At 67.3% G+C, this 22,436-nt stretch overlaps 1 protein-coding gene across 4 annotated transcripts; it reads right to left on the bottom strand.

The window, feature by feature from the left end:
- Positions 1-38: 38 nt before the first annotated feature.
- On the bottom strand, positions 39-22,152 carry COL16A1 (collagen type XVI alpha 1 chain). 4 transcript variants are annotated; one of them, XM_085081278.1, is made up of 71 exons: positions 22,011-22,152; positions 20,974-21,086; positions 19,196-19,258; positions 18,962-19,079; positions 17,545-17,668; positions 17,191-17,466; positions 17,031-17,111; positions 16,678-16,809; positions 16,003-16,056; positions 15,000-15,035; positions 14,607-14,633; positions 14,410-14,472; positions 14,237-14,278; positions 14,114-14,158; positions 13,913-13,948; positions 13,725-13,787; positions 13,578-13,622; positions 13,400-13,495; positions 13,255-13,293; positions 12,975-13,019; positions 12,700-12,735; positions 12,142-12,258; positions 12,017-12,052; positions 11,878-11,913; positions 11,705-11,794; positions 11,544-11,591; positions 11,201-11,236; positions 11,032-11,085; positions 10,798-10,914; positions 10,687-10,722; positions 10,464-10,571; positions 10,256-10,378; positions 10,130-10,183; positions 9,907-9,948; positions 9,788-9,823; positions 9,544-9,597; positions 9,408-9,476; positions 9,269-9,313; positions 9,125-9,151; positions 8,983-9,048; positions 8,853-8,906; positions 8,720-8,773; positions 8,587-8,640; positions 8,453-8,497; positions 8,108-8,224; positions 7,628-7,663; positions 7,426-7,500; positions 7,267-7,311; positions 6,928-6,972; positions 5,607-5,660; positions 5,447-5,500; positions 5,010-5,063; positions 4,860-4,904; positions 4,180-4,233; positions 4,065-4,100; positions 3,763-3,825; positions 3,583-3,654; positions 3,235-3,288; positions 3,106-3,150; positions 2,840-2,884; positions 2,685-2,738; positions 2,506-2,559; positions 2,355-2,405; positions 2,130-2,219; positions 1,984-2,019; positions 1,820-1,864; positions 1,543-1,731; positions 1,381-1,447; positions 1,123-1,299; positions 485-562; positions 39-399 (listed from the first exon to the last, which is right to left on the bottom strand). In XM_085081278.1, exons 2-71 carry the CDS (start codon positions 21,047-21,049, stop codon positions 197-199), a joined length of 4,836 nt encoding a protein of 1,611 aa, XP_084937404.1. In that variant the 5' UTR covers positions 21,050-21,086; positions 22,011-22,152; the 3' UTR covers positions 39-196. The 4 variants fall into 4 exon arrangements, with proteins under 4 accessions (XP_084937404.1, XP_084937406.1, XP_084937405.1 ...); XM_085081280.1 differs by having other exon boundaries at positions 11,544-11,588; XM_085081279.1 differs by lacking the exon at positions 22,011-22,152 and adding an exon at positions 21,856-21,997.
- Between the last annotated feature and the right edge of the window lie 284 nt (positions 22,153-22,436).

The raw sequence follows: 22,436 nt of genomic DNA, 5'->3' as shown, positions 1-22,436 counted from the left end.
CCACCCGTGTCCCATCACAGAGCCAGGAGGCAGCAGGGCACCAGCACAGGTGTATTTTTGGGGCAGGATCCACCCGCCCCGCCATTGCCACGGAGCTGTACAACCCCCGAGCCCCCCGCGGCAGGCACGGCCCCGGCACAGCGGGGAAACAATATTAACAGCAAACTCGGGGGGCGCGGGGGGCGCGGGGGGCTCCTCAGCCGAAGGGACCCTTGACGTTCTTGGGCTGGAAGAGCGGCTGCTCCATGGGCACGGCGCCCAGGCACTCGGCGGGGCTGCAGTGCCCCGTCTTGCCCGGCTGCCCCGTGGCACCGGGAGGCCCGGGGATACCGGGGATGCCCTGCTGCCCCACCGGACCCGGGGGACCCATCTTGCCGTAGCCTGGTGGCCCTTGGGGACCTGGAAGAGATGGAGAGGACAGGGTGAGGGGGTGGCGGCAAAGCCCAGCGTGGGGCTGGGGGCCAGGCGGGGGGAGGGGACTCACCTGGGGGTCCCGGCGGGCCGCTGTCCCCCATCATTCCCACGCCTTTCTCGCCTTTCTCTCCTTTGGCGCCCGGCTCGCCTGGAAGGGAGGGGGAGGCAGAGGGGTGAGATCCTGGGACAACCGCAGCATCCCGGGGACACTGGGGACATCCCGGGGACACTGGGGACATCCCGGGGACACTGGGAATGCTCTGGGGCCACTAGGAACATGATGGGGACACTAGGAACATCCCGAGGACACTGAGAACATCCTGGGGCCACTGGGGACATCCCAGGGACACTGGGAATGCCCCGGCGACACTGGAACGCCCTGGGGCCACTGGGGATATGATGGGGACACTGGGAGAAGCCAGGGGCACCGGGAACATCCCGGGGAGATTGGAAATTCTCTGGAGACACCAAGAACGTACTGGGGATGCTGGGAACATAATTGGGACACTAGGAACATCCCAGGGACACCGGGAATACCTCAGGGACACCGGGAATGCTCTGGGGACACCAGGAATGTCCTGGGAACACTGGGAGCATGACAGGGACACTGGGAAGGCCTCAGGGACACCAGGAACATCGCGGGGACAAGCCCAGGGACACCGGGAATACCCCAGGGACACCGGGAGCGCCCCGGGGAGCAGCACGTACCCCGCATGCCCGGCACGCCCTGCCGCCCCTCTCTGCCGATCTGCCCCGGCATCCCCGGGGAGCCGGGGGGTCCCGGCCGGCCGGGCAGCCCGTCCTTGCCGGGGGGACCGGGCCTGCCCGGGGCTGCCACCATCTCCACCGGGAATTGCAGCCGGGAGGTGTAATACGCCATCCGCTCTGCGGGGACAAGGACCGAGCTCAGCGCCGGCGGGGATGAGGCTGGGGAGTCCCCGGGGATCCTTCCCACCCTCCCGTTACCGTCAAACATCTTGTTCAGCTCCTGCCGGATGAACCTCTTGACCTCGTCGTAATTCACCACATCGCCCTGCGGGGACACGAGGGGACACGCGAGAGGCCGCGGCCACCGCGCCCCGCCCAAGGGACATTGTCCTGTCCCCCAGAGTGGCCACCCCTCCTTACCATCATCCCCGGCGGGCCCGGCAACCCCGGGCTGCCCGCGGGGCCCGGAGAGCCCGGGGGTCCCCTCTCTCCCGCGGGTCCCCGCGGTCCCACCAGCCCCATGGAGCCGCTTTTCCCGGGACCCCCGGGCATTCCGGCTCTGCCCTTCTCCCCCGGGTAGCCCCTCTCGCCGGGGGCTCCAGCGTCACCCTGTGGAGAGGAAAGGCTCAGCCCCGCCGTGCCGGGACAGCTGGGGGACACCCGGGTGGCCGTGGTGGCACCGGCGAGATCACATCACCTTCTGTCCAGCCGGTCCCGCCATGCCCGGTTTTCCTGGCGGTCCCTGGAAAAGAGGAGCAGGGTGACAGGGATGTCCCCACCCTGGGGACACCCCGCCAGGCCAGAGGATGTCACAATCCATCCCCGTGTCCAGCAGGGACTCTCCGGATTCTCTGCTCCTACCTCTTTCCCAACGGGTCCGTCCTGTCCCTGCTCCCCCTGAGGGGACAAAGAGGGACAGAGTGAGGTGGTGACCACCATGGGGCCACCATCAAGGTCCCCGCTGCTCCGGGGCACAGGGGACTGTGTCACGGCCCTGCAGCACTCACCGGTGGTCCCGGGTGTCCCGGGGGTCCTGGCTGCCCTGGCATCCCCGGCAGACCCCGCTCGCCCACCGAGCCGCGCTCGCCCTTCAGCCCCTGCGGGGAGCCGGGAGCGTCGGGATCAGCGCGGGGCAGGGATGGCGATCCCAAATCTGCCCCATTCCTGATCCCAAATCCGCCCCATCCTGACCCCAAATCCCAGAGTGAGGCAGCCAGCCCTGCAGTACTCACCACTCCAGCGAGGCCAGCTGGACCCGGCTGTCCCGGGCTGCCGGGGGGACCCTGGGGACAGCGACAGGGACAAGGGGGTCAGCTGGGGACAACAGAGAGAGTCCCCGCCGTGACCCCCCTTGGGTTTGTCGGGGGGATATCTCCAACTTACAATGAGCCCTGGGGGTCCCTGGCGGCCTTGGGGTCCCATGGGTCCTGGGTCACCCTGAGGAAGGCAAGGTGACAAGGAAGGCGGGGTAGTGACAAGGAAGGCAGGGTGGTGACAAGGAAGGCAGGGTGGTGACAAAGGGTGTCACCAACCAGCCCAGGGGTCCCTGACCCCTCACTCACCTCTGCTCCCGGCCGGCCCGGGCTCCCCGGAGGGCCAGGCTTGCCGCAGTCACCCTAAAAGGAGGAAGGGACATCATGGGCAGAGCAATGAGTGACAACTCCAGCCAGGCCTGGTGTCCCTGTGGGTGTCACCACCCAGTGTCACCATCGCTCACCTTCGGGCCTGGCAGCCCTGGGTGTCCCGTCTTGCCCTTGAAGCCCTGGAGAGAGAAAAGAGCTGGGTGGGAATCCCAGCTCCTGCCAGCGGGGCACAGCACACGACCCTGACCCCACAGTGGTGGCCCAGGGCCACCTCCCAGAGCTCAGTGTCCCCAGGAGCACGGGATGGGACAGTCCCAGCTCAGGGGACCTCAGTCCAGGCTGTGGGGATGTGCCAGGCACAGAGCACTGGGGAGGGGTGACAAGGAGGGTTGTCACTCACCGGAGGACCCATCATCCCTGGTGGCCCGGGGGGACCAGGGTCACCCTGGGGAGAGAGAGACACAGGTTGGGGGTGTCCTGGGTGGGTTTTAGGGTGTCTGCCCCTCACCAGAACCAGGGAGAGCCTCACCCTCAGCCCTGGCTTCCCGTCCTTGCCATCCAGTCCTTCCAAGCCAGCAGGGCCCTGTGGGGACAAGGTGACAGTGTCATGACAAGGTGACAGTGTCATGACGAGGTGACAGTGTCACAGGGTGGTTTACACCCGAGAGCTCTGAGGGTCCCCAAGGGACCTGCTCAGGGCATTGGCCATGGGAACATGTCCTTGGGAATGGGAATAGACCCCTGGGAATGGGATCAGGTCCATGGGAATGGGATCAGGTCCCTGGGAATGGGAAACGTCCCTGAAAATGGGATCAGGTCCCTGGGAATGGGGACAGCCAGCAGTGCTCCCAAGGGTGACACACAGAGGGGGTCTTACCTGGATTCCCGGGGGTCCTGGGGGTCCAGGGGGTCCTGGCATCCCTGTAGGGCCTCGCATGCCCTCGCTGCCCTGCAAGGGCCACAGGAGGTCAGGGACACAGCAGGGGCTGGCCACCAAACCTGGGTGACCACCAAACCTGGGGACAAGGGGTGGCACCGCACAGCCCCTGGCACTCACCTTCTCAGCCGCAGGTCCTGGTGGCCCTGCTGGACCAACCTTTCCCGGGAAACCAGGAGGACCCTAAAGAGAAGAGGGGTGTCGAGTTAATGGGGAATCCCAGAAGAGCCCAACCCATGAATCCCACTTTCTCCCAGCTTATTTTAATGGGATTGCTCTGGGGCTGCTCATCCCACTTGTGTGCTCCTGGTAGAACCCTCTGTCCCCATCCCTGTCCCTGTGGGGACATGGGGACACACAGCCAGGGGTGGACACCACATCCTGGGGATGCCCTGCTGGAATTCCCAGTGGGATTTACTCACCGGTGGTCCCGGGAAGCCAGGCTGGCCCTGGAAACCCTGCAGAGAGACCAGAGCTGAGCCAAACCCCACAGCCACACCCCACAGCCCCACCGGGGTCCCTTCTGGGGACACTCACCTGGTCCCCCTTCTCTCCAACACTTCCTGGGAGTCCACGCTCGCCCCTGGGACCCTGCGGAGAGATGGGGTGAGGTGGGGGAGCACCCCATAGCGCCCCACAGCCACCCCACAGCACCCATAGCACCCCACAGCACCCACAGCCACCCCACAGCACCCCACAGCACCCCACAGCACCCCACAGCACCCCATAGCCACCCCACAGCACCCCACAGCCACCCCACAGCACCCCATAGCCACCCCACAGCACCCACAGCCACCCCACATCACCCCACAGCACCCCATAGCCACCCCACAGCACCCACAGCACCCCACAGCACCCACAGCCATCCCACAGCACCCCAAAGCCACCCCATAGCCACCCCACAGCACCTCACAGCACCCACAGCCATCCCACAGCACCCCAAAGCCACCCCATAGCCACCCCACAGCACCCACAGCCACCCCACAGCACCCACAGCACCCCACAGCACCCACAGCCACCCCACAGCACCCACAGCCACCCCACAGCACCCTCCCACCCCACAGCACCCACAGCCACCCCACAGCACCCACAGCACCCCACAGCCACCCCACAGCAGCCCAAACCACCCCACAGCACCCCAAAGCCACCCCACAGCACCCCACAGCGCCCCACAGCCACCCCACAGCACCCCACAGCCCCCCAGGGTGAGCACCTACCGCTGGCCCCACAGGACCGGGCAGCCCGTCCAGGCCAGGGGGTCCCTGGGAAGGATGGGAATAGGATCAGAGCGATGGGGCTGGAATAGCCTCAGTGCCCACAGGGAGGGGATTGGGAATCCCCCTAGATTGGGGTCCTGAGGGACTCACCAGCTCCCCTTTCTCTCCGGGGGGACCCACGTAGCCTCGCTCACCTTTGATGCCCTGGGGAAGGAAGGGGACAAGGTGGCATTTGGGGCATGGATGGGATTTGGGACATGGATGGGATTTGGGGCATGGATGGGATATGGGGCATGGGTGGAACGTGGGATACAAATGGGACATGGAGCACGGATGGCATTTGGGGCACAGATAGGATTTGGGGCACGGATGGGATTTGGGGCATGGATGGGACATAGGGCACAGTTTGGATTTGGGGCACAGTTTGGATTTGGTGCAGGGATGGGATTTGGTGCATGGATGGAACATGGGGCATGGATGGGACATGGGGCATGGATGGGACATGGGGCACAGATGGCATTTGGGGCACAGATGGGACATGGGGCACAGATGGGACATGGGGGCTGCCAGGTCCCCCCAGTACTCACAGGAAGGCCAGGAGGCCCTGTTGCCCCAGGGTAGCCGGGCTGTCCTGGAGGTCCCTGTGCGGGGGGACAACGACACTGAGCCACCTGCAGTGCCCCAGCCCGGTGCCCAAACCCCCTGAGCCACCAGTGCCACCCTGTCCCCTCACCCCACAGCACTCACCGGCTCCCCCTTGGCTCCGGCGAGCCCAGCAGGGCCACGTTCCCCTTGGAGACCCTTTGGGGGGAGAAGAGAGGAGATGCAGGATGACCCTACAAGCCCTCCCGGGGCTGTGCCCGCCTGGCAGTGTGACCTGGGCACAGCCCGTGGGGTCTGTGACCTCTGCCAGCCTGCTGGCACCCCTCCTGGGCTCCCTCCACCCCTGGTGGGGACACTCAAACCCTGTCACTGTCACAGTGGAGTCACAGACAGCTCAGCCCTGGGGGGCTGTATGGGGTGCCCGGCTCTGGCAGCCTGGTGTCCCCTGTCCTCCCAGGGTGACACGGGGACAGCCAGGAGACCCGCGGGGACCTCCGGGGGGTGGGGTTAGTGAGGTGACATGGTGCCGAGGTGACAAAGAATGACAGGACACGCTGGCACACCGCAGAGCACGGCCCACAGAGAGCCCCACAGAGAGCCCCGCAGAGCCCGTGGGGTGACGGTGACATTAGTGGACGAGGGGACACGAGCAGGAGCGCAGGATCCTCCGAGAGCCGCCGGCGCAGCCCCGCCACCAGCTCCTGTGGGGAGCGAGCAGGGTGGGAGCGGGAGGGTGGAGGTGGAGGTGAGGATGAGGATGGAGATGAAGATGGGGAGGCTGAGTGACCACAGGGTGACCAGAGGAGGATGACGATGGAGGCTGAGTGACCAGAGGAATGACCAGAGGAGGATGACAATGGAGGCTGAGTGATCACAAAGTGACCAGAGGATGACAACGGAGGCTGAGTGACCACCGGGTGACCAGAGGAGGATGACGATGGAGGCTGAGTGACCACAAAGTGATCAGAGGATGACAACGGAGGCTGAGTGACCACAGGGTGACCAGAGGAGGGTGACAATGGAGGCTGAGTGACCACAGGGTGACCAGAGGAGGATGACAATGGAGGCTGAGTGACCACAAAGTGACCAGAGGAGGATGACGATGAGCCCAGGCAGCACTGGCCGCACGCAGGACCCTCCTGGTCCCCACAGGTGTCCCTGGGAGCCACCAGGTGCCACCCCGATGGTCACCACGCCGAGGCGGCAGATCCCTGGAGCCACACCAGGTCCCGCGGTGGCGAGGTGACACAGCCCGTGGCGAGCGCCACCACCGCGTCCCCGACCTCGGGACGATCATCCGCAGCTCCCGGGTCCGCCGGGACCCCCTGCCTGGGGATGGAGGGATGGGAATGGCAGGATGGAGATGGAGCAGAAGGGGAGGGGCGGCTGCTCCCGGCGGGGACAGCGACAAGGGACACAGCCAAACCAAGCGGCAGCGACACAGGGCACAGAGCGGGGTTCTTACGGGCAGTCCGGGTGCTCCCGGCGTTCCGGGAAAGCCTGGGGGGCCCTGAGGGGAGAAACAGGGAGGTCACCGCGGGGCAAAGGCGCTGCGGAGCCTGGGCTGAGCCCTCGGGGCGCCGCGGAGCTCCTGCTCCACCTCGGGGCTGCCAGCACCGTCACCTCCATCTCCAGCCTCGCCGGGGACATCCGTGCCGTGCCGTGTCACATCCGCGCCTCGCCACGGCCGCGTCCCTCTGCCTGTCACCACGGCCCCGTGGCAGGGTGCCAGGCCACTTTGGCGAGCTGATTTTAGGGGCTCCGAGCCCCTCAGCACCTCCCCATCCTAGCCAGGGCTACTTACGATGGGTCCAGGTGGTCCCGGCGGTCCCCGCAGTCCTGGTGAGCCCTGGGGAGGGGTGGGGGTGTCAGGGAGGTGGGGACAGCCCCGAGGGGCACCGTGGGACCTGCCACTCCCCTGGGATGGCGGGAGGGGTCCCTGGGGGGGTTGGAGGTCACCCACCTGCTCTCCTCTCTCTCCTGGCATGCCCGGCGCTCCCGGGAGCCCGGGATCTCCCGCGCAGTCGGGACTGTCACCCTGCAGGGACAGGGGACACATCAGGACCTGCCCGCCGCCCAACCCTGCCAAGCCCCCACAATGAGGGGACAGTCCTGGATGTCCGGCAGGGACCACGTTGGGGACAAGGGACACCAGAGCCACTCACCCGAGCCTCCTCCGCGCGCGGGAACTGCGACAAGCACTGCAAGGAAAGCCCGGAGTCACCCGGCGGGGACAGGACGAGCCTGTCGCCATGCCGGGCCGGGATCCCCGCTGGGGCTGTGTCAGCATTCCCAGCGGGACCGGTGTCCCCAGGGTGTGCCCACAGTGTCCCCAGATAGCATCCAGAGCGCGGCGCTTCCCACAACTCCCAAAAAATCCAATTCCCAGGGACTAGGGAGCGTCTCTCCCGCTAATCCCGCGGGACCGGGTGATGTCGGGCACCGAAATTCCCACCCAGAGTTGCAGGAATACTCACCCGGACACCGAAATTCCCACCCAGAACTCTGGGAATACTCACCCGGGCACCGGAATTCCTACTCGGAGCTGCGGGAATACTCACCTGGGCACCGAAATTCCCACCCAGAACTCTGGGAATACTCACCCGGGTACCGGAATTCCCACCCGGAGCTGCGGGAATACTCACCCTGGCACAGCTGTCGATGCCAGGGGCACCCGGCATTCCCCCATCGCCCTTCTCTCCATCCGCTCCCCCTGGAGCTTCCAGCGCTGCCTGCAGCTGGGCACAGTCCCCGCAGAGAGTCTGGGGAGGAGGAAAAGGGGAGTCAGGGGTGCCCCGAGGTGTCCCCAGGGCAAGGAGGTGACTCCATCCCCACCCAGGGGTGCCCCGAGGTGTCCCCAGGGCAAGGAGGTGACCCCAATCCCCACCCAGGGGTGTCCCCAGGGCAGCGAGGTGACCCCAATCCCCACCCGGGGGTGTCCCGGGGGTGTCCCCAGGGCAGGGAGGTGACCCCAATCCCCACCCTCTCACCTTCAGCACCTCGATGTTCCTCTCAGCCATGACGGCCAGAGGTCCCTGGGAAAGAGGGATGGATGGAAGGATGGAAGGAGAGATGGATTGTCCCCACAATGGGGGACAAGGGGGACACTGGGGTCCCAACCCACCAGGTCTCCAGCCGGTCCGGGCAGTCCAGGCAAACCGTTGTGTCCCGGCATTCCCTAAATCCAGAGGGACACCGCGGATTTCAACCAACCCTGCCCTAAAAATCGGGATCGTTCCTGCTTTCCCATCTCTCACCTGGCGACCGGGGGCTCCGGGCGGGCCGGGCGGGCCGGGGGCTCCGGGGGGACCCTGAAAGACCCCAAAACACCATCAGAGCGAGGCGAGGGGTGAAGGGGATCGGGAGGGACACGGAGGGGGTGACACCGACCTGCGGGCCAGGCTGGGGCTGCCACGACATGCCTGTCCACAGTCCTGGGGCTCCCTGGGGGACGGGAGAGAATTCGGGAGGCTGGAGCGAGCCCGGGGGGTGACACAGAGCGGGGAGGGGTGACACTTACCGGCATCCCGGTGTAGTTGGGGTCCTGGCGGGGGCTGGGGGGACAGGAGCAGTCGCCGGGGTCTCCCTGTGGGAAGAGGGGTGAGGACAGGGTGGCACGGGGGTGGCACGGGTGGCACAGCTCCACCCCGACCCCGACTCACCTTCTCTCCCTGGGCACCTTTCTCCCCCTGCCAGGGGAAAGAGGAGATGGCATTAGGGACAGCGTTAGGGTGACACTCGGTGTCCCCCACTTGCCGTGGGACACCAGCTGGCCACTCGCACCCCTGGCACCCCCCCGGACCTACCGGCTGCCCGCTGGACCCGGGGGGTCCCCGCTGCCCCTCGGGGCCCTGCGAGGAAGAGGAGGGTGAGGAAATATCCTGGTTTGAGGGTGGTCAAGGTGACAGAGGGGTGGCACTGCCCGTCCTGGAGGGCGCGACCTACCGGTGGCCCTGTGACGCTGCTCCCTGGTGGTCCCGGGGGTCCCTCGGTGCCTTTGGGGCCCGGAGAGCCCTGCAGAGGAAGGATGGCAGGAATGGGGAGCGAGGGGGACACCGAGGGCTGGGGGACATTCCCTTACCTTGGCACCTTTCTCGGCCGCCATCCCCGGGGGTCCCTGCGGTCCTGGGGGGCCCTGGGGGCAGGACAGGGTGTTAGATGTCCCCAGGGAGGGGACAGCACTGTCCCCAGAGCTGCCACCGCCTGCTCAGGGGGGTGACACTGCAGGGGTGTGACCCCACTGCAGGAGTGTGACTCCACTGATGTGGTCTGACCCCATTTCCCAAGGCTGGGCACCCCAAAACCCAACCCCAAACCCTACTCACGGGTGGCCCGGGGGGTCCGGCGCTGCCAGGTTCTCCCTGAAAAAAGCAGAGAGTGTGAAAGCCACCAGAGCCACCCGGCGTGGCACGGCAGGGGACAACACGGGCACCCCAAAACCCACCTGCGGTCCCGGCTGGCCGATCCCCCGCGGTCCTGGCTCTCCCTGGGGACGCAGAGTGGCAGTGAGGTGTCCCCAAGACCCCCAGCCCAGCCCACCGCACCCCGCTAGGGACACAGAGGGACAGTGAGGTGTCCCCAAGACCCCCAGCCCACTGCACCCCACTAGGGACACAGGGGGACAGTGAGGTGTCCCCAGGACCCCCAGCCCACTGCACCTTACTCACCTGCAGTCCCTTCGGCCCAGCAGGGCCCCGCACCCCCGGCAGCCCCGGCTTCCCCTAAAACACAGCAGGGTCACCCCGGGGACACGGTGCCACCAGGCCCGGTGGCCGGGGGGAGGTGGCACTCACGGGTCTGCCCGGCTGGCCGATGCCCGGCGGGCCCTGGTCCCCTTTGGCTCCCGGTTTTCCCGGGATGCCCACCGCGTCCGAGAGGTCGCCGAGCAGGGCGGGGCTGGGCTCGCAGGCGTCTCCCTGTGCGGAGGGGACAGGAGGGGGATGGAGGGGTGGGTGACACCACGGGGACGGGGCGCAGGTCCCCAAATTGTGGGGGTCTCACCTTGTCGCCTTTGGGGCCGGCCGGGCCCCTGATGCCAGGCTCACCCGACAGTCCCGGGACACCCGCCATGCCCGGCGTGCCAGGGTCACCCGGGCTGCCAGCGTCGCCCTGGCGAAGAGAAGGGACAAGGCTGGCACGGGGAGGGAGGGGACACGGCAGACAGAGGTCACAGCGCCCTCTGCCACCGCCAACCCCACCAGGAGCCACTCCCGGAGCCTGTCACCTTCTGTCCCTTCTCGCCAGCGTCGCCGGGTCTGCCCTGGGGAAAGGCAGGAATGGGTCAGGCTGGGGCATCGCCCCCGAAACGGGCACGGGGGACACGGGGGACACTCACCGCTCTGCCCGCCGGGCCACCAGGGCCCCTCTCTCCCGGTGGCCCCGGCACTGCCACCAATGTCGCCGCACCTTGGAGGGCTTGCGGGGTGGGAGGGCACTGCCCGCACTGCTCGCCCTGCGGAGGGACAAGTGGCGTTTGGGACAGGGGCACTGCGGGGGAGGGGGGCTCACGGCCCCGTGAGGACAGGAGGGTGACACGGACAGGACAGGGTGTCCCCAGCGCTGGGCTCACCTTCTCTCCTTTGAGCCCCTGAAAGCCTGGATCTCCCTTCTCTCCCGGGATCCCCTGCACGGAGAACCCACGGCAGAAGTGAGACCCCAAAACCTGCACCCTTGAGCCCCCAGACCCCTCCTGCACCCCCGGAATCCCCACCCTGAGCCCCCTCGCTGTCCCCACTCACCGGGCTGCCCCTGGGTCCCACCTGGCCACTGTCACCCTGAAACGGAGCAGGGTCAGAATTAGGGTCAGGGTCAGAATTAGGGTCAGGGCCGGGATGAGAATTAGGGTCAGGGCCAGGATTAGAATTAGGGTCAGGGTCAAAATTAGGGTCAGGGTCAGGGTCAGAATTGGGGTCAGGGCCAGGATCAGAATTAGGGTCAGGGCCAGGATCAGAATTAGGGTCAGGGCCAGGATCAGAATTAGGGTCAGAGTCAGGGTCAGCCCAGCCTGCCCTGACCCCATGGGATGATCCAGCCATTCCCACTCCTTCCAGCATTCCAAAAAAGGGGTGTGGGGTCACTCACCTTCTCCCCCTTGATCCCAGCCAGCCTGGAGAGCTCAATGTCACCCTGCTGGACACATGCTGGTCACTCACCCGCCACCCGCGGCACCCCCTGAGTGTCCCCAAGGCACCCCCGCGGTGTCCCCAAGGCACGGCAGAGGGGGACACAGCCCCGGGACTCACCGGCAGCCCCGGCTCCCCCTCGAGCCCCTCGGCGGGGCCGCGGCGCAGCGCGGCGAGGACACGGAGGTCGCACGACAGGCACGAGTCGCCCTGAGGTGGCAGGAGAGGGACAGGGACAGCTCAGGGGCTGCGGTGGCCGAGCGGCGGGGTGGCAGGGAGGGTCACACACTCACCTTGTCCCCTTTCATGCCCTGGATGCCGGGATCGCCCTGGGAAGGAAAAGCAGGAGCTGGGCTGGGGCTGCCAGCACGGGCTGGGGACCTCTCGATGTCCCCCGGCTGGGGACAAGCCAGCCCACCCCGTGTCACCTACCCTGTCCCCTTTGGATCCCGCCGGGCCGGGCGTGTCCTGGGAAGGGGGAAACAGAGGGGACATCAGGGACGCTGAGGTGACACCGCTCTGCCCTCCGCCCCGCCAGTCCCGGGGGTCAGACTCACCGAGATGCCATCCCTGCCGGGCGCTCCGGACTCTCCCCGCGGCCCCGGCTTGCCGGGAATTCCGATGGCATCGAGCGTCCCCTCGGGGACAGTGGGACACACCTCGCATGGCTCGCCCTGTGATGACCCCCGTGATGGCCTGAGCAGCCCCCAGGCCAGGGCATGTGCCCATGGCCACCCCAGGCCACCGTCACTGCAGCCACCCTGTCACAGCACTCACCCTGTCGCTGCACCCATCTTGTCACTGCATCCACCTGTCACTGCAGCCACCCTGTCACTGCAGCCACCCTGTCACCGCACCTCCTATGTCATTGCACTCACCCTGTCACTGCACTCACCCTGTCACCGCAGCCACCTTGTCACTGCACCCCCTATGTCACTGTGCCCACCTTGTCACTGCAGCCACCTTGTCACTGCACCCCCTATGTCACTGTGCCCACCTTGTCACTGCAGCCACCTTGTCATTGCACCCCTCCTGTCACTGCACACGCCCTGTCACCGCACACACCCTGTCACCGCACCAACCTGTCACCGCAGCCACCCTGTCACCGCACCCACCTTGTCTCCTTTCGGCCCCAGAACGCCAGGAGGACCCTGCGGGAGGAAAATGGGGACAGGGCTGCTTCAGGGCCGCCAAGACGTGCCCCATCAGTGCCACCCAGCTGGCCACCAGCCGCGTCACAGGGCGATCCCAGCCCCGATCGAGGCCGCCGGTTTTCCCCAACCCCTGTCAGCTGCTGGGCTCGGATCCCATCACCTCTCCGGCCAAGCAGCCCCGACCCCGAGCCAAAAAACCCAGCCCTGACCCCGGGCTTTGGCTCCAGGCTACTCACGGGTGTCCCAGGCGATCCTCCGGGTCCAGGAGCTCCCGGGCTGCCCTGGAGCCAGAGATGGGAAAGGCTGAGCTCAGCAAGGGGAAACACCGCAGCTCTCTGCCCCCTGCGACATCCCTGTCACCCGGGGGGGTTTCCTGGACCCCAAGCCAGGTTTTTGGGCCACCCAGATGGAGCTTGACTGGCCGGTGGCTCCAGCTCAGCTGTGCCAGTGCCAGATTTGATTCCGGGCAGGCTCTGGGCACAGGGGGACAGCTGGGACCCTTTTCCCTCCACTCACCTTCTCTCCCTTGGCACCTGGGGGGCCACCAGGGTCACCCTGAAAGGGACAAAGGACAGTGGCTAACCCTGGTGAGCCAGGCCTGGGTGGTGGTGGCACCACGCCCCCTGCCGTGGGGACACCACGGTGGCACTGGGGACCTTACCGGCTTCCCTGGCAAGCCAATCCCGGGAGATCCTGGCTTCCCCGGGGGTCCCGGCTCGCCGGCCAGCCCCTCGGGTCCCACGAGGCCGGGGTCACCCTGCAGGACAATGCGGGTGTCAGTGCTGGCGCTGCCACCAGGTGTCCCATCTCCCAGCCTGTCACCCCCAAACCCCCGGTACCTTCTGGCCCTTGGGTCCCACCACGCAGATCTCTCCGGGCCGGCCCTGCGGGATGGGAAGGCTCCGTGGGTGGGCGATCCTGTGGCCAGAACCCCCCTGCCCGGGGGCTGCCCAGAGGCCACCCAGGTGCCACCCAGCACTACTCACATCACGCCCCGGTCGCCCCGGCTTGCCCTGCAGTCCTCCGTCGCCCTTCTCACCCTTCTGGCCCTGCAGGACAGACAGATGTCACCATCGTGTCACCCGTGGTGTCACCCGAGCTCTCCAGGTTGGCGCTGGCAGGTCCTGCCACCTCTGCCACCACCCTGGGTGTCCCTGCTGCAGGCTGGACTCACCTTCTGCCCGTCAGCGCCGGCTGCCCCCGGGAGCCCCTGCGTGGGAAAAAGTGGTGCCCAGGTGGGCTCGAGGGTCCCCTCCTGCTCCTGTCACCCCCACACCGAGCTGGACACACAGAGCTGGACCCCCAACCCCAGCCCAGAGCAGGGGGACCCCCGCGGTGTCCCCACGCCGTGTCCCCAAGGCTGAGTGTCACTCACCGCCTGCCCGCGCTGTCCCTTCTCGCCCCGCGGCCCCTCGGCGCACTGCGAGGAGGAGGAGGAGGAGGTGAGAGGGGAGGAAGAGGTGGGGAGAGGGTTTGGGGAGATGTTGGGTGGTCTCACCTGCACGGGGCCGCCGGGGTGGGTGCGCACGCAGTCCATGCCCTGCGGGGGGAGAGGTGGCTCAGGGGTGAGGTTTGGGGGTTTGGGGGGACAGGAGAACCCCCAGGGCAGTGGGACCCCCGAGTGCTGGGGACCCCGCAGGGAGCAGGAGGGGACAGGCCGGGGACACTCACACGGTCACCCTTCTCCCCTTTGCCACCGGCCGTGCCAGGCAGGCCCCGCTCGCCCTTGGTGCCCTGCGAGAGAGGGGAGGGCGGGTGACAAAGGGGCACACGTTGTCACCGTGTCACCCTCGCAGTGGGGCTCACAGCTCTGGCACAGCATTCCCACATGCCCGCCGGAGCTGTGCCCTGCGGGGTGACAAACCTACCTTTGGACCTGGGGGACCGAGGGTGACCTGCGGAGAGAGGACAAAGGTGTCCCCAAGGGCGTGGTGGCTTCAGGCAGCTGCAGCAGAGCCCTGAGCCCACCACAGTCCCCATCCTCCCAACACCCTGTCCCCAAGCGCCACCACGGGGCATGAGAGATCCCAAACACCCGCCAGCCCCTGCCATCCCCGCACCGCCCCAGCCAGCAGTTGCTGCAGGAATGGGGCCACATCTGGATGGGATCAGCGCCCTTCCCTCCAGCCAGATGTGGCAGGGCCCTGGGCCAGGAGGGGCTGTGGGTCGTGGGGGGCTGGTGACAGCACCCGGCTGGCTTTTGCCACCCCCAGCTCACAGCCGGGCTAGCTCAGGGTCACCATGGCCAGTGCCACACTCACGTTTCCTGATGCCATCTGGGGCGAGCAGGGGGGGCACTGCAAGAGACAGGGAGGGTGGCTTGGAGCAGCTCTAAGCACCGTCTGTGGCACCCCAAAACCCCACTGCACCCCAAACCTCACTGCATCCCAAACCCCACAGCACCCTAAACCCCAAACCCCACAGCACCCCAAACCCCACTGCACCCCAAACCCCACTGCACCCCAAACCCCACTGCACCCCAAACCCCATTGCACCCTAAACCCCACAGAACCCTAAATCCCACAGCACCCCAAACCCCACAGAACCCCAAATCCCACTGCACCCCAAACCCCACTGCACCCCAAACCCCACTGCACCCCAAACCCCACTGCATCCCAAATCCCACTTCCCTGGGCACCCCAGCACGATTTCCCCCCAGCCCCGGAGCACGCTGGGCACAGGGAATTCCTGGACGGAGAAGGGAAATCGGCTGTTTCCTCCCCGGGGAGGTGAGGAGGTGCTGCCCTGGCCCTCCCTGCGGATTTGTGGTTTCACCACCGCTCTGCCCGGCCAAACCAGGCTGCTCCCGCGGGACTGGGGACAGGCAGCATGTGGCCGTGTCCCCATGGCCTCCAGTCCCCAGACCTGATCTCCAACCCCGGGAGAATCCCCGGCAGGATCCCAACCCCGGGACACAGCAGTGAATCCCTCAATGGGATGAGGAATCCCAGAGACACTCGGGATGAGGAACAGGAGCGCTGGAGAAGCTTCCCAGCTCTGGCAGAGCTCCGGAGACGCTCGGAGGGAACAAAGAGGCCCTTGGCCATAGCTGGGATCGCTCCAGCAGCAGCACGGAGCGAGTGGGGCCTCAATCCCTGCTCGGGGGAGCAGAGCAGCTGCTTCTCCCAGCTTCTGGAAGCGGCAGGGATTCCAAAATGCAGCCGGGAGTGGGTTGGGGACAGTGGGTGGCATCCTGGGATGGCGCTGGAAGGGGAGCGGGGCTGGGCGTGCCAGGACTGGGACAGCCGGGTGGGACAGCCTCACCTTGTCTTTGGGATCTTCCCTCAGGCTGCTTCTTCCCGAGGTTCTCCCCGGATCCTGTGGGGTGAGAAGGGCGCGTGGGTGGGATCTGCCGGGGTTATCCCACCTCTGGGTGCTCCCTCTCCACAAAGCCCGGGTTATCCCGCCCCGGGCACCCATGGGTGAGACAGCGGTGGGACAACGGGAACCCTCCTCTCCCTTATTCCCATTCCCTTCGGTCCTCAGCACTTCCTTCTCGAGGGGAAAAACTGAGGCAGAGATTTTCCAGGGGTTGGATCAACGTGGCTGCCCCGGACTGCTGCTCACCCCGCAGGGCCAGGCATGGGATGGGGGACAGGGATGGACAGGCGTCGGGAATGGGGATCAGAATGGAACCTGGATGGGGATGGAGACCGGGACGGGGACCAGGATGGGACAGGGATGGGACCGGGATGGGGATGGGGAGCGGGATGGGGACCAGGATGGGGACCGGAATGGGGTCGGGGGCGGGAATGGGGATGGTTTCTCGGATGGGACCAGGCTGGGGACAAGGATAGGGACCGTGATGGGGTGTAGATAGGGACCGGGATGGGACCGGGGGTGGGGATGGTGACCGGGATGGGACGGGACGGGGCCGGAGTGGAGATGGTGACCGGGATGGGACCGGGACGGGGCCGGGGTGGCCCTGCCGCAGCTCACGGTGCCCAGCGGCTCCTCCAGGCAGAAGCAGCGGGTGAACACTCTGCCCTCGGGCTGCGGCACCATCTCGATCAGGTTGCTGCTCTGCATCAGCTCCGCTTGCCGGCGGGTCTTGGGCGCTTCCGTCTGGCACTGCGGGGACACGGCGGGGTGGCGGGGACAGGTACCACGAGGAGGTGACACCCAGGGGACAGCCCTGCCCTTACCGCTCCTCCTCTCTGGGGACAGCCCTGAGCGTGCGCAGCCCCGGGGTCCGGCCGGGATTGCGGTGGGGACTCGGGGGACACTCAGGGACACTCGGAGGGCACTCAGGGACACTCGGGGACACTCGGGGTACACTCGGGGACACTCACCCCGCTGGCCGAGATCTTGCAGCATCCCTCCTGCCTGGCCAGCTCGGCGTCGCAGTAGATCTGAGCTTGCTGGATGTCAAACTGCGGCGACACCGGGGATGTCCGGTCAGGGGTGGCCCTGTCCCCGCGAGCCGAGCCGCCCTGACCCCAAAACACTCACCCGGACCGGGGTGCCCCGCACTGCGTCCAGCCCCAGGAAGGTGTTTCCCTCCGGGACCAGCTCCCGCCGCGGTCCCAGCGGCTTGGAGGAGATGGAGGAGCAGTCCAGGTGCACGGACACGGCGTGTCCCTGCACGGCCACCACCACCTTGTGCCACCGCCCGTCGAACAGCGACGCCACGGCCTTGCCCGCGAAGACGGCGCTGACAAAGGTGGCCCCAGGCGCCCTGGCCTGGAGCTCCAGGCTTTTCTCGGGGCCGTGCACGGCCAGGGAGAGCTGGGCACAGAGGGGACAGCGCTCAGGGACAGATCCTGGATGTCACCTGGAGCGTCCCGCCGCATTCCCGGGATCTACCTGCGGGTATCCCTGCCGGTCGGTGACCTGGAAGAGGTACCAGTGCTCCCCGGTGCTGTTCTTCTTCAGCAGCAAGGTGAGGACCAGGGTGAAGGTTGGGGGTAACCCCCGAGGGAACACCTGCCTGTGGGGACAGGCGTCGGGGTGGTCACACCCTACAGGGGACTCTGGGGACGCAGCTGGCACCGAGGCTGGTGGCACCCATCCACTTTCAGGTGGCAGCATCACCCCGACAACCCCCCGTGGGTCCTGCCGTGGTTTGTCCCCACAGGTGGCACCCCAGATGCCATTGGGGTGGGTTCAGCCCCACTCACCCCATTCCTGCCCCACATTGTGCACCCCAAACACCGCCTTGCTGGGGCAGCTGCAGCACCCAGGACCATGCCCTTATCCCAAAATTCGGTCCGTGGGAAGCCAGGAAATGCATCCATCATCCCCAAGGCGGCTGTGGCAGCTTTTCCCCAGCTCGCCCACAGCCCATTAAGCCGCTGGAAATATTTGCTCCGGGCTCTGCTCCGCTCCCGGCCTTGGCTCCACACCCGCGACTTTCCAAGCCACCGCTCTGGAGCTGGACCAGGGATGGGGACTGGGACAAGGCCAGCGGTCCCCTCTGCTCTCCGTGTGGCACGGGGACACCCTGACTGGGGACTGAGGTGGGTGGGCACCCGCATGAGCTCACAGCCTGGGTGACAGCGCTGTCCCCACTCCCCAAAGCTGGATCTGCGATGCCACAAGCCAAGAGCAACACCAGCCTGGAGCATCCACCATCCATCCCGAAACCATCCGAGGATTTGGCCGCCCAGGCCGGGTCTCCTCGCCCTCCGGAGAGCGCCATGCCCGGCAGAGCTCTGCGCCAAGCCCGGGGCGAGCTGGGGACAAACCACAGCCATTTCCTCCAGGAGCAGCTCCCGGGGACGTGGATCTGCTCCCGCTCTGCCACGCTGCAGCATCCCTGCCAGCCGCGGGCACCAGACGCGGAGGGGACAAGGGCCAGTCCCCGTGTGCCCCCCCAGCTGTCCCCCCACGCCCGGCAGCGCCGGCTCGGAGCTGAGCAGCCCCCGGAGCTCGTCTGGACCCCGCGGGCTCCTGCCAAGAGCAACCACAGAGCAGCCGCAGAGCCCTGCTTGCGCAAGGTTTGGCCACCGCCCAGCCGAGCCGTGGCAGGCCGGGCTTTACTTTCGAGGAGGAAGGTGTTCGGGCAGCCCTGAGGTCCCCTGTGTCGCCTCGGGTGACACCGAGCTGCCTGGCATCCCTGGCACGACATTTGCCCAGCATCACCCAGCATTACAGCACACGGGGATGGTGCCTGGAGGAGTTTTGGGCCACCTGAGGGTCACTCAGGGCCACTTCATGGGTCACCCAAGGCCACCCCACGGGTCACCCAAGGCCACCCCACGGGTCACCCAAGGCCACTCACTGCGTGGGCTGGACCAGGGGCACAGTGCCCAGGCGCAGCACCGCCGGACCCCGGGAGCTGCGGATCTTCTTGATGGACGAGATCTTCAGCAGGTCGAACCTTTTAATCAGGTTAAAACCTGCGGGGCAGAGCGGGAGAGGTGAGAGCTGGCCCTGGGACAGGTGACAGTCCCCAGGCAGGGTCACCCGAGGTGTCAGGAGACCCTGTATGCAGGACAGGAGGGTCTTTCCTTACCCGTGACATTCTCGTATTTGTCCCCAACCAGATCCTCGTCCCAGAGCTGCGGGCACAGCTCCCCTGCGAGGCAAACCAACACATCAATGTCACCGCGGTGTCCCCAGGCACGGTGGGACAAGCAGGGTGGCACCACACGGAGTCCAGGAGGGTCTCGGGGTGCTGCCAGGAGCTTTCCCAACCCCCTGAGGCCGCACAGACCAAGCAAACCCCATTCCCAGGGCAGCGCTGGCTCCCGGGAACAGGGAGGGACAAAGCTGGGATGCTCCAGGAGCAGTGCGGAGTGGGCAGAGCTGACCCCGCTGCCTCCACAGGTGAAATGCTCTCCCAGCTCCCGCCTGTTTTGCCTCAGAACAACCCCGCGGCTGGAATCGGACGGGTGCCACGGACACCCACAGCGCCATCGCCGTTTCTGTCCCATCCCGGTGACAGCTCAGAGCTGGCTGCCCCAGGGGACAGGCACGAGGGTCGAGCCGGAGGCTGAGGCGCAGGAAATGCCGTGTCAGGCGCGGTCACGGGGGTGCCGCTGCTCTTTGCGGGGATAAATCACGGCTTCGGCAGCACCGGCACACCTCCAGATGCGCCAGATGTTGGGAGGTGCGAGATAAAGGAGTAAACAAGGGGATGGGGAGAGAGGGATTTGTTTTGTCTCCATGCGCACAGGACGGGCAGCGATTCTCCCACCTTTTCCTTGGATGTTTCTCGGGGGTCTCTGACCTCGCCGGCCCTGCCCACCTCTGTCCAAGAGCCTGGCATCACCGCGGTTTGTCCCTCAGGCTGACCACAGGGCCGGCAGGGGTGTGGGGACATGCCCTGGCCCTGGTCACCTCCTACACAGCCACAGCAGTGCGGGCTGTGAATGTCACAGCTGGGAGCAGAGTGACCTCGGGGCTGTGGATGTCACAGAGTCCCCTCCCGGCGGCGCTGAGATCACCCTCAGCAGGGCAGGGGACACCAAGCAGAACGTAAATCACCCCAGTGCGATCCTTTTGAAGACTCTCCCAGCCCCACTGCTGATCCTAAGGGAAAATCTCGCCTGTCCAACCCTTCTATCCCAAAGAAAAGGCCAGGACACGGAGGCCACGCAGACCAGCAGGAGCGGGTGACAGTGACAGTGTCCCCTCCGCGGCCACCCCCGCGCTCCACCCCCACCGAGCCTGATGCAACCACGGCGTCGCTTCCAGCAGCTCCTCCCCCGGAGCCACCCGCCCGGAGCTCATCCCGCACCGGGACAGCCCGGCAGAGACCCCGGTGGGCGCAGCCATTGTCCCCCTGTCCCCTGTCCCGCACGTGGACACCTCCAGCCGTCTACCATCGTGTGGTTCACTGCCAAACCTCTTCCCAACCGGCAGCTGGAGGCCAAATCTCCCGTGGCAGCTCTGTGCATCCTCAGCACTGCCCGGAGCGCTCCTGCCTCACCTGGCCCGCCCGGACAGCTCCACACGCGCTGCCGGACATCGCTGTCCCCTGGCCCCGAGGGCCGCAGAGTGACCGAGAGCCATCCGTCCCTCCCTGAGCACGGCCAGCGCTGCGGGCTGATGTCGGGGTGTCCCGGCTTGGCTCGGCTCGGCTCGGCCCTGCCTGGCCGCCTGCCCGCACGGGATGCTGAGCAAAGCCCCACAGCCGTCCCCGCTCCGCTCCTGGCACGTGGGGACCTGGCACAGCTCACGGTGTCCCCGGCCACCTCTGTACTGTCACCCCCGGGGCTTACCCAGCCCTCTCTGCAGGGACAGGCAAGGAGAGGTGGCTACCAAGCCTTCGCTCCCGGTGGTCCTTACCTTCCGCTGGCCGCAGCTCCTTGCCTTGGCAGGCGCTGATAAACCCGGCGAGCGCCAGGGCCCAGAGAGCCCTCATGGTGGCCACGGCAGAGGCTCAGAGCCCACACGGCTGCCTGCAAGGGAGACACCCCGGGCAGCAGCGGGACGGGCACCTGGTGGCCACCGGCACGTGGCGAGCAGCGGCCCATGAGGTTGCCCACACCAGCAAAGCCACCAGCACGGAGTGGCGCTGACCCTCCCGGCCATTGCTCGGTGACGTTTTGGGGTCAGTGTGGCCTTCATCCCTCTGCTCCACACCCACTCCAGCCTCAGCATCCCAGCATCCCTGGGTGTCAAACCCCAGCACCCGGATTCACTCCAGACATCCGGAAATGCGATGACTGAGGTTCCCCCGAGTGGAACCGAGCACCTCCCGCGTGGACCCACCCAGGAAGGTCTCGCTGCCTCCCGTTTCATCTCCCGATCCCGCGTGGATCGCGGGGTGTCCCTGCGGGTCACCCCGACCTGGCCTCCCTCCTGCTTCCTGCCACGAGGCAAGGTCGGGCTGCAGGCGGGGAGCCGCGGCCGGGACAGAGCGGACACGGGGCTGCTGCCAGAGCGGGACGTGCATCCCTGTTCCTCCATCCCCCGCACAGCCCCGGGACCCCCGGGAGCACAGCCGCCTCCGCCGGCCCTTCACGGGGCTCTGTCGCACCCCCAGATGTCCCCAGACTGCCACCCAGCCTCCCACAGCCCTTTCACCGGTTGTCCCCTCTGCTGCCACCCGGCTCCCCCGGCCTGGCACTACCCTCACCCACCGCTGCTCCCAGCGCTGCGCCCCCCGCGCCCCCCGCTCCGCTCCCCAGCTCCCCCCGCCCGCTCCCCGCCTTCCCTGCGCCGCACCCTCCGCACCGGCGGGTCCCCGCGGCCCCGGGGCGGTGATTAACTCCGGTAATTAACGGGGAATCCCCCGCTCGTCCCGTCCCGTCCCGTCCCGCCGCAGGGCCGGGCTCCGCCGGGCTCCTCCCGCTCCCGGTGCCGTGCCGCCCGGGGCTCACCTGCGCGGGGCTCGGCGGGGACGGGGCTGCCGGGGGGTGCGGGACACCGGGAACTCCGCCGCGGGACACCGGCAGCCGCCGCGGGACACCGGGACCCGCCGCGCCGCCCCCGCCGCCTTCCCCGCCTCCCTCCGGGGGGGGCCCGAGCCGCCCCCCGAGCCCTGCCCGCCCTCCGCCCCCCCCCAGACCCGGGGGGGCCCGGGCCGCCGCCCGCCTTCGCATCTCCGCCCTCCTCCTCCTCCTCCTCCTCCTCCTCCGTCTCCTCCACCCCCGGGCGCCTCCCCCGGCAGCTCCTTCCCTCCCTCCCCACCCCTTCCCCGCTCCGGGCGCTGGACCCCCGCCCAGAAGGGGGAACCCCGATCCCGGGTGGGGTGTAGCCATTCCCTAGCTGCCACCCAGAGGGACCAGAGGGCACCCGGGTGCTGG

Source organism: Lichenostomus cassidix, chromosome 23 (genome assembly GCF_008360975.1).
Source record: "Lichenostomus cassidix isolate B80296 chromosome 23, HeHo_3.0, whole genome shotgun sequence".
Lineage (NCBI taxonomy): Eukaryota > Metazoa > Chordata > Aves > Passeriformes > Meliphagidae > Lichenostomus > Lichenostomus cassidix.
This window is presented reverse-complemented; position numbering and strand designations above follow the sequence as displayed.

Excerpts from the sequence above, each read along its gene's own strand:
- COL16A1 (XM_085081278.1), bottom strand. The coding sequence starts at position 21,049 with ATGAGGGCTCTCTGGGCCCTGGCGCTCGCCGGGTTTATCAGCGCCTGC. Across the intron at positions 16,057-16,677 it reads TGGAGGAGCCGCTGGGCACC|GATCCGGGGAGAACCTCGGG; the intron begins GTGAGCTGCGGC and ends CTCACCCCACAG. Across the intron at positions 13,020-13,254 it reads CAGGTGCCAAGGGAGAGAAG|GGCAGCCCGGGAGCTCCTGG; the intron begins GTGAGTGGAGGG and ends CTCTGGCTCCAG.